This window comes from Thalassophryne amazonica, chromosome 8 (assembly GCF_902500255.1).
Source record: "Thalassophryne amazonica chromosome 8, fThaAma1.1, whole genome shotgun sequence".
NCBI classification, from domain to species: Eukaryota; Metazoa; Chordata; class Actinopteri; order Batrachoidiformes; family Batrachoididae; genus Thalassophryne; species Thalassophryne amazonica.
The window spans coordinates 22,005,670-22,019,720 of NC_047110.1; the positions used below are offsets into that span (position 1 = coordinate 22,005,670).

At 39.7% G+C, this 14,051-nt stretch overlaps 1 protein-coding gene across 1 annotated transcript in view; it reads right to left on the bottom strand.

The window, feature by feature from the left end:
• swap70b (switching B cell complex subunit SWAP70b) overlaps nucleotides 1-10,537 on the bottom strand; it is a 101,675-nt gene extending 91,138 nt beyond the window's left edge. Inside the window, exon 1 of the mRNA XM_034175852.1 lies at nucleotides 10,354-10,537. Within this exon, the coding sequence (XP_034031743.1) occupies nucleotides 10,354-10,449 (96 nt within the window). The 5' untranslated portion in view covers nucleotides 10,450-10,537. The remainder of the gene's footprint in view (nucleotides 1-10,353) is intronic.
• Nucleotides 10,538-14,051: the final 3,514 nt, after the last annotated feature.

The following is a 14,051-nucleotide window of genomic DNA, read 5'->3' on the forward strand; positions in this document are numbered from 1 at the left end:
AGTCTCTGAGCCATTCCTAAACAATGAAAAAAACGACAAGAGGGTGGGCGACTCCTCACTCAAAGACTGCCCACAGGCGAATGACGTAACCAACAGGCGTGAAAAAACTCTTGCATGCCCACGAGGGTTCAAGCATGTCTGTAATCACACGTGATTCAAATCTATATGCTTTTTGAAAAAAATAATAAGGTCGGATACTTTTCTAATAGACCTCGTATATATCTCAATCTCCTTTCCTTCAATTATGCAGCAGGTGTGTTTTTGTGGATGGCAAATGTACAACCCCAATTCTAATGAAGTTGGGATATTGTGTGAAATGTAAATAAAAACAGAATACAATCATTTGAAAATCCTCTTCAACCTATATTCAATTGAATACCCCACAAAGACAAGATATTTAATGTTCAAAGTGATAAACCTTATTGTTTTTGTGTAAATATTTGCTCATTTTGAAATGGATGCCTGCAACACGTTTCAAAAAAGGTGGGACAGTGGCAACAAAAGACTGGGAAAGTTGATGAATGCTCAAAGAACACCTGTTTGGAACATTCCACAGGTGAACAGGTTAATTTCCAATTGTGTATCAAAAGAGCATCCCCAAAAGGCTTAGCCATTCACAAGCAAAGATTGGGCGAGGATCACCACTTTGTGAACAACTGCGTGAAAAAATAGTCCAACAGTTTAAGAACAATGTTCCTCAACGTTCAATTGCAAGGAATTTAGGAATTCCATCATCTACAGTCCATAATATAATCAGAAAATTCAGAGAATATGGAGAACTTTCTACACGTAAGCGGAAAGGCCGAAAACCAACATTGAATGCCCGTGAGCTTCGATCCCTCAGGCGGCACTACATTAAAAACCGATATCATTGTGTTAAGGATCTTACCATGTGGGCTCAGGAACACTTCAGAAAACCACTGTCAGTTAACGCAGTTCGTCGCTACATCTACAAGTGCAAGTTAAAACTCTACCATGCAAAGCGAAAGCCATACATCAACAACATCCAGAAATGCCGCCGCCTTCTCTGGGCCCGAGATCATTTGAAATGGACAGACACGAAGTGGAAAAGTGTGCTGTGGTCTGATGAGTCCACATTTCAAATTGTTTTTGGAAATCATGGACGTCATGTCCTCCAGACAAAAGAGGAAAAAGACCATCCAGATTGTTACCAGCGCAAAGTTCAAAAGCCAGCATCTGTGATGGTATGGGGGTGTGTTAGTGCCCATGCCATGGGCAACTTACACATCTGGCACATCAGGGACGTCCCTGCTTATTTCAGCAAGACAATGCCAAGCCACATTCTGCATGTGTTACAACAGCGTGGCTTTGTAGTAAAAGAGTGCAGGTACTAGACTGGCCTGCCTGCAGTCCAGACCTGTCACCCATTTTCAATGGGCGACATTATGAAGTGCAAAATACAACAACGGAGACCCCGGACTGTTGAACAACTGAAGTTGTACATCAAGCAAGAATGGGAAAGAATTCCACCTACAAAGCTTCAACAATTAGTGTCCTCAGTTCCCAAATGCTTATTGAGTGTTGTTAGAAGGAAAGGTGATGTAACACAGCGGTAAATATACCACTGTCCCAGCTTTTTTGACACGTGTTGCAGGCATCCATTTTAAAATGAGCAAATATTTGCACAAAAACAATAAAGTTTATCAGTTTGAACATTAAACATGTTGTCTTTGTGGTGTATTCAGTTGAATATAGGTTGAAGAGGATTTGCAAATCATTGTATTCCGTTTTTATTTTATCATTTTACACAATGTCCCAACTTCATTGGGATTGGGGTTGTAATGTAAACATCTTGCTGTAGGGATTTACACATAAAGCCCTGGTCAGACTGAATAATAAAGCCATGAATAATGAGCTACATATGGATTAGTCAGAAATTTCAATGATTATTCAAATAATGAGCCACATATATGATGCTCTTCTGAAGGAATTGCATCTTAGAGTGGAACCTGCTCTGTTGCACGTAGCCTGTCCAGTCCTTGTAGCCACCAGGTACTCGGATAATGGGCTTTTAACAGCCCCATACTCACCACTAATATGCCTCTAACATCCTTGTTTGTCCTCGTAGTACTTCGTATACAAATCGCCCCACGCTATGTTTTGCTAAATGTTGAACTTCACGAAATTAGTGCCACGCTCAGAAATGAGCCTCATTAGCCAAATAATCTGCCTCTAAGACCCTCTAAGAGCCACTATTCTCTCACGTTTCTTGAATAACTCGACTTGCACAAAAAAAATTCATGCTACACAGCTCATTCAATCTGACCAGGGCTTAAAGCCCCTTTAACACCAGGCCAACATAGAGTTGCGTCATGACGAAGTCAAGTTTATATGCAGCCTATTGAATCAGTTGTGCGCAGCGGGGTGGGAAGCCTGGCTCCAACAGACTGCTTGGACACACAGATGGAGTTGATACATTGGAAAAAGTAGGAATACATTATTTCCAGGAGTTAATGGACTTTATTACTGATTTCTCTTATCAGTTTTCTCTTCTGGTTTATTGTGTTTCCTGTGCTGCACTGCAGCTGTGCATTCTAGTTTATCTTTGTTCTTGTGCAGCGCTGCAAGTGTGCGCTCTGATTTTGGTTGTCATTTATCATTCTTCCTGTGACCGCAGAGATGCAGCCTGCGATCATGCGCACGCGCGCGAACCATCCATGAGTGGATGTGGAGATGTCCTCCGTGAGGAGTTATACTGGCTGTGGACATTCCACTCAACAGCGATCGGTCTGTGAGCAGGAGTTAATGGACTTTATTTAACACAGTCGTGAGAGAACTTGAGGAGGTAAAAATGCTGAGGAGCTGCAGCCAGGCTGTAATGAGCATTTTTTTCTTTTAACGTGCTCTTTCAGCAGTATACTTTTTCGGCACTGTGTGCAGTATAAAAAGTTCAACAACAATCCTGCGTGATTTATAGCTCGGCAACAATAGACCACAGCAGGAATCATAAATTGGCATTGGGTAGCGTGGTATTGTGTGGGTGTGGCATACAGTCACGTTAAGTACCATAATATTGCCTTAACTTGCTTGAAAACTACTTCCTTTCTAAAAATCCATGAAAAAGTTAAACATGTTTAATTTTTTGAAAACATATTTAATTTTTTGCGTTCGTTTCGCGCCACCCTTTGCATCCCTCAGCGTACTGTGGAGTTAGGGTGCATAAATTTGGCATCGTCATGACGCAACTCTATGTTGGCCCGGTTTGAAAGTGGCTTAAGTAAACAAGTTTTGCTGTCCATGTGTGTCTGTTTTCTGCCTGCTCACAGACTGTCACAGTCTAACATGCGCATAGCCAGAGGGATAAGGGGTGGGAACAGCCCCTCCAACCCCCTTAAAGACCCACTTCTAAAAGGCATTTTAAATACTTTTTTGCACATACTAGTACAAATAATTTTCAAATCAACATTACTCTGGCATGATATTTTTATATTTTACTCTTACTCTTCTGTGTGAAGTGAAATGAAGAGCAAAAACTTTCTACCCAAATTTAAAAAATTAAATAAAGGAGCAGCTTTTATCGAAGGTGATTTTTTTTTTCTTAATACATGATACAGATGTAGATGATGTAGAGCAGGTAGCTGTGTGGCTACGGAGCTGGCGTGCCAATATGTAGACCTGCATTCGAATCTCGTTCATGTTACCTGTCTGTGTCCTTGGACAAGACACTTAATCTACATTGTTTCGGTCCACCCAGTTGTGACTGGCCTTGGTTGAGGAAGTAACCTACATTGGACTGGCATCCTGCCAATGGGAAGTCCTGGACTCTCATCTGTTTGACACTATAGAATCCAGAGGTAAGCGCCGGCACTAATAAGCCTCCATAGGATGGGTTTTACTTCTGGCAGAGTTGTTAAATTGCTTTAAATAATCGATTTTAATGTGTTTGCAATGTGTTCTGTTCAAGTACAATATCTAGGAAAATACAAGTACAGGATTGGGACTGTGTATTGGCAGATACTCAAGATGACTCGATCTAATTTTATTGGACAATTTACAGGTGACCTCTGGGGCTAAGCGTAGAGCCATGTAACAATTATAAATACCAGTATTATTTTTAACATATTGAAGGAAATCTTTGCCAGTCATTAACTACCTGAAGTCTGGAACTCATGGGCATAACCAAATGCTGAGTTTTCTCCCTTGAGATGCTTTGCCAGGCCTTCACTGCAGACTACTTTTGTTGCTGCTTGATTGTGGGTCTGTCAATTTTATCTTCAGTCAGCAAAAAAGCATGCTGTATTGGGTCGAGAAGGTCAGGTAGCTAACTTAGCCATTTTTATTTTGCTTACTCAGTTCGATACAATATTCCAGTTCTACTTTAGTTACTTTGGCAGTGTGTTTTGGGCTACTTCTACCAGCAGTCACATCATCAATCAACACCATTGACCCAGTTCCACTGGCAGCCACACTTGCCCATAAACATAGCACTTTGACAATGATATGTCTCCCTCCTCCAGAGTGTACTTGACTTGACTAGGGCCCAGTTTCATAAAGCAGTCTTACTAAACTTACTTAGTCAACTACAGTTAGTCACCAAACATTATCCGTCTAATCACCGTTTCACATCTATGACTAAACTTGTAGATTAGCCGTCTTACGTTAGTTGACTATTTTTGCGGGCATAACGGCCTCTCGAGTGGTGTTGCCAAGAAACGCCTCCAATGCGCGAGAGTTTTGTTTACTTCCAGGTTTGTCGTTGTCATGAACTATCCAGCTTTTGCTTCATTAACTGACTTATTGACATTTACGGACACATGTAAACTGCCGAACGATGTGCTTAGCCGTTAGCCTAACAGTTCTTCTTCTACACTTCCGTCAAGCCTTTTTGTGCACACAACGCTGTTCATCGATGCCTGGAGCCTAATGCAAGAACTGCCACAACATATCAAGACAGTCATCTGCTACAACAAGAATCAGAATAGCTTTTATTTGCCAAGTATCCACAGAATACAAGGAATACGACCATGGGCAAAAGCGAAGGAAGCTCTCCTTTTGGAGGAATATGAGCAACGCAGAGGTGCTCTTGAGTCAAGTGATGGTACATGATAGCTGCCATTTTTGAGGTAAGACACTAAAATTTTGTCAGCTAAAATAAGATTAGCCTCCCCTGTATCAGGCTAAAATCTTTAGTCGGTTATCGGGAAACTTTAGCCGACTAAACACTTTGTGCTACAACTAACATTAAAAAATTAGTCGATTAAGTGAGTTTAGTTGACTAAAGAAGATTAGACTGCTTTACGAAAGTGGGCCCAGATGTTGCAAAGGGGTTTCATCTTCACCCAGAAAAGAAGTCTGTGATCATCCACTTCAGTTACATTCTGTGGTCTTCCAACTCTTTTGGTGTTGCATTCCTTCTTTTTTAAGAACGTAATAAATTGTTGATTTGACAACTCCTAAATTTCCTTCTTGGTTTGACTTGTTTATTTTTGTTTATTCAGCATAATTATGGCCCCCTTCATTTGGGTCAAAACCTTTTTGGGGCTCATGTTAAAAAATTCCCAATAAACAAATACCAAATGCAAATTCAACACTCGGAATTGACTCGAGACCTTTTATTTTCATTTTCCACGAAATAAAGTGAGACCAGGCTACTCATGATGATAAAACAGCAGACTGTCAGTCAACTGTCCAATTACTCATAGGCTATAAAACAGAGGAACTGTGGATAAAAATGGCTGTAATTCCTAAATGGTTAATGCAATATTTTTGCTTAAAGATGACAGTCTACACACCATGCAAATCTCAATTGCTCTATTTAAATCCATTGTGGTGTTGTACAGAGGCAAGGTTACAAATACTTATGTACCCAACTTTATGCATTTATTATGCTTAAACATACAATTCTTTACTATTCATTTTGTTTCTGTCCAGGACTGGAGGAAAGAACAGCCTGACTATAAGAATTTATTGTGGAGAAAACATCATTCCTGTGTGTCAAAAACAGTATGCTTTGGTGTGACAGAGCAGGTGTAATAATACTTTTTCCCCACAATAAAATTAAATGGCAGAAAGTCAGGAAATATTAACATTTGTAGTATTTTAAATAACTAACACATAATCTGATTAAAGTAGTGTATGGATACAGCTTTTTAAGTATGTAGGGGTTTTACTTTAATGTATGTAATTAATGGAACTCAGCTACTACAATTCTGTCAGAAATGTTAGTAAAGAATATTGGTGATCTGTATATAGATAGGTACTCAAACATATTTGCATCTAGTACAAAGCTGTCATTATGGGAGGTTTTTAAATATTTTTATTTAAATTTGATATATTCAAATTAATAAAAAGCAAAAATCATTCCCACTCAGACGACTATTTTTGACCTTGTTTCATACAGTTAGGGGAATTACTGTATTTTTGAGACAGGTCTGTATCAGCACAAAGACTTAATGCCACCGTAAATGAAAATTTATAAATTGGACAATTCAGCCATTCAGCTTGTTTCAAAATGTAGATCATATATAACATGGTGGAATTTTGGAGGACGGCAACTCTTTACACAAACCTCAACCTATAACGTGTTGCTACACAGCGGAATTGTTTGCTTACTTAACTATATAGTAAGCCTCACCAATATTAATAAAAAAAAATAAATTCTCTGCATCAACTGCTGCAATGGACATTTTATGCGCTTGCTCTTTTTTTATTTACATTATTGAGAGAGAGAGTTAGCAAGTTCAATGTACTTGGCTACAAATACACACTCACTTTCCACTTCATTAGGTACACTGAGTTAAACATAATGCATCAAATCCCCCTTGATGAAGAAGTGAAGGTCCACCCCTTAAAAATCAACGCCACCAGCCTCCACTGACATTGTGGAACATAGGAAAAGATTAAGAGGAAGAAGAAGCTAAAATCACATGGGGCTTAAACATGTACAAACAGTGGGTAGGAATAATCTGCACAGAGAGTGATTTTTGCTTGTTTGTTTGTTTCAAAAAAAGTTCCACCTGTTACCTCAGATGCATTCATCAACTGACACTCAATGTACAAGCTACACTATTTACAGCTTGTAGGAAGCATTTTTGCAGTGGCTAAGCGGTTAATGCACTTGGTTTCAGTGCAGAAGGTTCCCGGTTCAAACCCCAACCCTGCCACATTTCTCCATGTAATGTGGAGTTGCGTCAGGAAGGACATCCGGTGTAAAACATGCCAAATCAGCATGCAGATCCACGTGGTGATCTGCTATCGCGACCCCAAGTAAAAGCAAGGGAACAGCCGAAGAGACGTACTTTTTCTGGTGATAACTGATGTAACAAAGTAGACTAGCACTAAAATGTACCATAAAGTGCCAAACTATGCCCCAACAAAAATGTGAATGCAAGTAAATAAATAAATAAAAGCTTATTGTTTTGTCAATCCCATGGTGACAAAGAAAATCATCTCTTGATGGATGCCTGGATAGGATGGTGAACGTGGAGAAGACTATGTGGCTGTCCTGGTTACACGTGTTGTGCAGCAGTCGAACTGATTGGAAACAACACTGGATGAGGTTTATGTTACTGAAATGGTCATTCGGTTCAAGAATGAACATTCCTGCAGTCAGCATGCCAAATGCACCTCCCTCAAAAACTGTGACATCTGTGGCACTGTGTTGAGACAAAACTGCACATTTTCTGGTAGGCTTTTATTGTAACCAATCCAAGGCGGAAATGTACAATAATCATGCCGTTTAATCTCCATTTCGATATGCCACATGTAACATGCGTGGATAAACTTGGAAAAGGTGATGTGATCACAGTTCAACAAATTTGTGGACAAAGATAAAATGAAATAAGCCTGTTGTGTGCATTGTAGATATCTTAAGATCTTTTACTCCAACACACAGAAATTACGAAAGAAAATAAAAGTGTCACATTTATATTTTTGTTGAGTGTATTTTTTTTTAGTCTGTGTTGTAGTAAAAGATTTTTGGTTTCTGTCATTTTGTTCTCATCCCTTAGGCTTGTCTTAATGTGTTCACGGTGTAATATTTAAAATGTTGCTCAACAATGCTGTGACACTTTATCTCTGCGATTGTTTTACAACCCCAAATCTGAAAAAGCTGGGGCAGTAGAAAACAAATGAAGTTACATTCTTAAACGGCACTTAAAACTTTGCAACTCCATACTGGAGCAAAGTATGCCCTTGCCCATGTGGTTATATCAGTTATTGATGAATGAACATTCTTGATGCAGTGCCATCTGAAGGATAGGAGATCACAGGTGTTCAGCCTTAAGCCTGGTTCACACGACAGGATTTTAAAATTATCTTTAGGTTTCCAAAACCTGAGAGACCACACACGTGAAGATAAAAAAAAAAAATCATAGATCTAACAGGTTTGGTCGTACAGTGTGTGGTGTTCAGCCACACGGTAAGGACAACACCACCACACACAAACAGATTTCACACATGAACATTCCCAGCTCAGACAGGAAATCTCGCAAAATCTCTCGAGATTAAACGTGAATTCAGAGTAAACAAACAGAGATACTTTGTAGACTATTTAAAACAGAGGGGGAAAAAACAATACAAAAAGAAAAGGCGTTCTTTAAAGGAGTGGAGACAGCGCGACCACCAGACTTTCTGGTAAGTCAGAACAGCTGTTTTGATTTTATTTTCCACTCCGTGCATCCATCACCTCATTTTCTGATTGGCTGCATGTCACATTTAGCAGGCTGCGTGCTCATTTTGGTCGGAGGACACAACACATGCTGCGATATCGGGCCAAGACAATCCAACATGTTGAATATCCCGATTTGCAATCCGAGCGCCCCTGACGTCTTTCCGAGAAGATCAGAGTGCTCTGAACACACTACACACGGCAGGAATATCTGATAAGATTATTTTTAGCATCATCACGATTGTCGGGGCGTCCTTAAGATTGTTGGCAGGTGAAGATCGGGTCCGATATCAGCCTAATTATCCTGCCGTCTGAACCAGGCCTTAGGTTTGCACCCTTACACTTTACAGGATGAAATTCCTCCAGAGTTCTTGAATCGTTTAATTATATGCACTCTAGAGGCAGAAATATGCAAATCCCTTCACAGCTTTCTTTGATAAACATTGGTTTTAAACATTTTAATCATATTCTCAAACCTTTGTTGACAAACTGGACATCCTCTGCCCATCTTTGCTCCTCAAAGACTCAGCATTTTGTGGATATTGCTGTTGTACCACACCATGATTACAGTCACCTTTTCACATCACCTGCTTGAAATAAAATCACTCCTCAATTATTTTTACCTCATTACTAGTCCTAGTTTGCTCCTGTCCCACTCTTTTTTGTATGTACTACAGGCTTTAATTACAGGAATGGGTGAATATTTACAACTGAAATGAAGTTGGCTACACAAAACATAAAATATCTTTGGTTCATACCGTCTGCAGTGAAACAGGTTAATGTAATTTATTTAATTATTTTTTGCATTTTACATATCATCCCATTTTTTTTTTTCTTGGTGTTGTACTTTAGGCCAATTATCCAAAGTAATGGAGGATGTGGTAGAGACGTGAAGAGTCAAGCAGAGTGGAGTTGGTGGCAGAAGTGATTTGTGACAAAGGGGTATCTGCAAGAGTGACCAGCTATGCTGTACGGTTTAAGCCCGTCTTCAATTCCTGATTTGTGGACCCAATTTTGGTCCGGATTCCAAAAATGAGGAAATCAGGTCTGATTTACACATTACAACTGGCCACCACAGTCTCGTTTGGGGCGAGCACTAAAGGTGTAAAATATGATGCATATGATGTAATTTCTCTACTTCTGGGGGAAAAAAAACACGGCTTTATCAATAGGTTTTTTGGGCTATTACACTCAAAGTGAAAATGCAAAGAAAAAGTGACGGTGTGATGGAAAAGTGGACACGTGTTGCAGTTTCTTCAATCCTTAATGGAAAGCAGCTGAAAGAAAAAGAAGTTGCAGCATATTGGAACACTTCATTCAGCCCCCAAAGTGACGTTTGCTTCCCCTCCTCAGCAGAGGCTTTATCACTAACAGCATGTGAACCTATCAAAGGTTGTAAAAAGTTGAATGTGTCCTTTAATTTGTAAACCTGACACTGCTCCTTCCGGTGCGTGCTGACTGAAGGTGGCCGAGTTTGGCCTGAAGCCCAGAACCCGCAGCAGCCTGAACACGCCCCTGGGGGCTGCCCGAACACACGGCTTTTAAAATAATCATCACTGTGGTTGTATTTATATCACTTAAATACCCGAGCTTACACACACGTCACGTTTCACAAACACAAGCAGGGTTTCCCCGAACAATGAAAGCAACAAGTCGGCGGAAAACGACAAAATACGAGGATAAGTGTGAACTTAAAAGTGGCTCGAAGAAACAGGGACGCCTACCTTCAGCTGAGATTTAGAAACTTTTCCGCTTTTGTCCACATCCAGAGCTGTGAAGGCGTGCCATATAGACTTTAAAAGTTCGTCCCGCAGTGCCATAATCACAAACTCTTCCTCTTCTTCTTCTTTTCGTGTGTGTTGAGGACAAACTGGCTGCAGGACGCACTGGGAATGTCACGTGACGACCTGTCAGACGCGCGCGTGTCTGGCATGATGATGAATGAGTGAATGAATGAAGAGCTACAGCACCGCTCAGCGAGAGAAACTCACACCGTCATCACGATCGGACTGAAACAACTCAGAGAAGCTGAAAACGAGATGCGTCTTTTTTTTGTTCTTTTTTTTTTTTTTTTTTTAGGGGGACGGGGACTTTCAAAGGAGCAGATTTTGCCCACCTGTTGATCAACTTATGATTTTTTTTGTTTTGTTTACTTTTATTATTAATAGTAATCCATAAACAACTTATTAGTGTAATTAAGAAAGCACACATCGCGCATATCCATCACTTCATTTAACTGAATATGGTATATATATACATATATATATATATATACACACACATATATATAACACAACACAGGATTGGTCAATACCATAGTGTTAGTTTCAGCAAATAAGTGAATATTTACTGAGGGATCCTTCAAATGGTGATGCAAGCACCAAATTTGGCACACATACTCCTTCGACATTACTCTTTTAAAAATGCCGGGGTACCCACGTGAACTTTCAATAGGCGGCCAATAAGGGGTCAATTGAAGTATTACACAGGGGTCAAAATTTAAAAATGCTCCAATCATATTGAAAGGTATTCCATATTATTTGTCTGATCATAAAGATTCCAAAAAGGTATAGTTTGGACTATCTGTGAATGAATGTTCCGGAGTTATGGGGTAAAAACAGCAAGAACAGTGACAAAGGTCAATTTCAATTTGTACAGGGGTCAAAAGTTAAAGTTGCTCCAGTTTTGGTAAAAAGTGATGCAAATTATTAGTTGGGTGAATACGGTTTTAAAAAGGAATAGTTTGCATCATGTATCATGCTTAGCTGTCATGTTACAGGGTAGTATATATCACATGTCATAGAATCCAATGGATGCTGATATTGTTTAACCTTTACTTTGCAAACCAAGCACGCAACACAGTCAAAACTATTCCATTTATTAATCCTATTAGCTCAACCAGTAATTTGCATCACCATTTGAAGCATTTCTTTCAGTTATCCGCTGCACTATGTATACAAAAACAGCCCCAACTCTTCCCTGTGTTGGACAGACTCCCCAGTGATGTCATGGCCAAATCCCAACAACAAAAACAAACATAGTTGCTCTTGTGATTAATCCTTTATGGTTAGAAGACTGAAAATAGAATTCTTGGACTAAATAATGAAAATGTGTGGACCCTTGTGAGTGTCTGACCTCGTACAAACTCTTTCTACTGAGCTTCAGTCAGAATCTGTCTGTCATTGTGCACATTTGAGAGCATAATTGCTCAGAAAAACATAGGCAGAGGAATATACTTCAAATTATTTATTCTTTCACCACTTAAGGTGATGAAACAACACTTAGAATCCAGCCTCAGTGTACCATGGCCTACAAAAATGTAGTACATCCAAGGGTGGTAGCTGTAGCCAGCTAGGGGTCAATGAAGAATTACACAGAGGTCAAAATATAAAAATGCTCCAATCATGTTGAAAACTATACCACATTATTTGTCTGATGATAACAATTCCAAAAAGGTATAGTTTGGACAATCTATGACTGAATATTTTGGAGTTATGGGGTTAAAACTGCAAGAATGGTGACAAAGGTCAGTTTCAGTTTGTACAGGGGTCAAAAGTTAAAGTTGCTCCAATTTCAGTAAAAAATGATGCAAATAATTTTTTGAGTTAATAGGCTTCTAAAAAGGAGTAGTTTGCTCCATCTGTCATGCTTAGTGATCACGTTACAGGGTAACATCTGTCACACAACTAGTCATACGTAGAATCCAATGGACGTCGACCTTCTTTTACCTTTACTTTGGAGATCAAACATTCAACACAGCCAAAACTGTTCAATTTAATAATCCTTTTATTTCAACTAATAATTTGTATATTTTTTTTACTGAAATTGAAGCAACTTTAACATTTGACACCTGTACAAACTTAAACTGACCTTTATCACCATTTTGACTGTTTTTACTTCATAACTCCATAACATTCAGTCACAGATTGGAGCATTTTTGTTATTTTGACAACTGTGTAATTCTTCATTGACCCCTACCTGGCTGCAGGTCTCACCCTGGGTGGCTGTACTATATTTTTATGTAGGACATAGTACACTGAGGCTGGATTGTAAGTGTTGTTTCGTCACCTTAAGTGGCACCGATTAGATCAAAACTGATGACTCATGGACTAAGAGTGACCATCGGGTTCTTGGTCACCTCCCCGACAAAGGCCTTTCTCCCCCAATCCCTCAGTTTAGACGGGTGGCCATCTTTAGGAAGAGTCCTGGTGGATCAGAACTTCTTCCATTTATGGATGATGGAGGTCACTGTGCTCATTTGGACCTTCAAAACAGCAGAAATGTTTCTGTACCCTTCCCCAGATTTGTGCCTTGAGACAGTCCTGTCTCGGAGGTCTACAGACAATTCCTTTGATTTCATACTTGGTTTGTGCTCTGACATGCACTGTCAACTGTGGGACCTTAAATGTAGACAAGTGTGCACCTTTCCAAATCATGTCCGATCAACTGAACTTACCCCAGGTGGACTCCAATTAAGCTGTAGAAACATCTCAAGGATGATCAGTGGAAACACGATGCACCTTAGCTCAATTTCAAGCTTCTTGACAAAGTATTTGAATACTAATGTACATGTGAGATGTTAGTTCTTTATTTTTAATACATTGGCAAAAAAAAAAAAAAAATTCATAGTCATTATGGGGTATTGTGTGCATAATTTGGGGGGGGGGGGGATTTAATCTATTTTGGAATAAGGTTTTAACATAAAATCTGAAAAAAGTACAGCACTGTGAATACTTTCCAGATGCACTGTGATGCCTGCATTGGGGCCTCCTCCCAGTTGGATGTGCCCGGAAGACCTCCGCAGGGAGATATCCAGGGGGCACCCTCTCCACCTGCCCAAACCATCTCAGCCGGCTCCTTTCGATGTGAAGTAGCAGCAGCTCTACTCGGGGTCCCCCCCAGATATTCAAGCTTCTCCCCGTCCTGCAATGCAAACCCAAATACCCAAATTTGGATAGGAGCATGCATAAGGAATCTCACCTTCTGGCTCAGCTTTTTCTTCACCACAAAGGTCTAACACATCATGTCCATTATAAAAATACAAAACACATGCTTAATATTTGGTGACTCAGTTTCAATTTCAAAGTTGTTTTTTGTTTGTGTTGTTTTTTTTTTTACATTTCTTCCCTATAATGGGTGGGTGTGTGTGTTCATGAATTCTCCAGGTCAAAAACCTGTCAAATTTACAGTATGCAACTGGGGCCCACCATCTAGCCAAGGTCACCAATTAGTGAAACGCAATCTGTTCACAGACGCTGCTCTGTATGGACCCAGACCTATCATTAGATTTTAATGGACCATTTCGATTTTAAGCTGTATGTTTCTTGTACTTGCGGTCGTCTCACTTTAGCTTTGCAGTTTTTATAAGTTGGCAAAAATCTCCCATTAGCTTCAGTCGTGCTTGGAAATATTTTATCTTGTC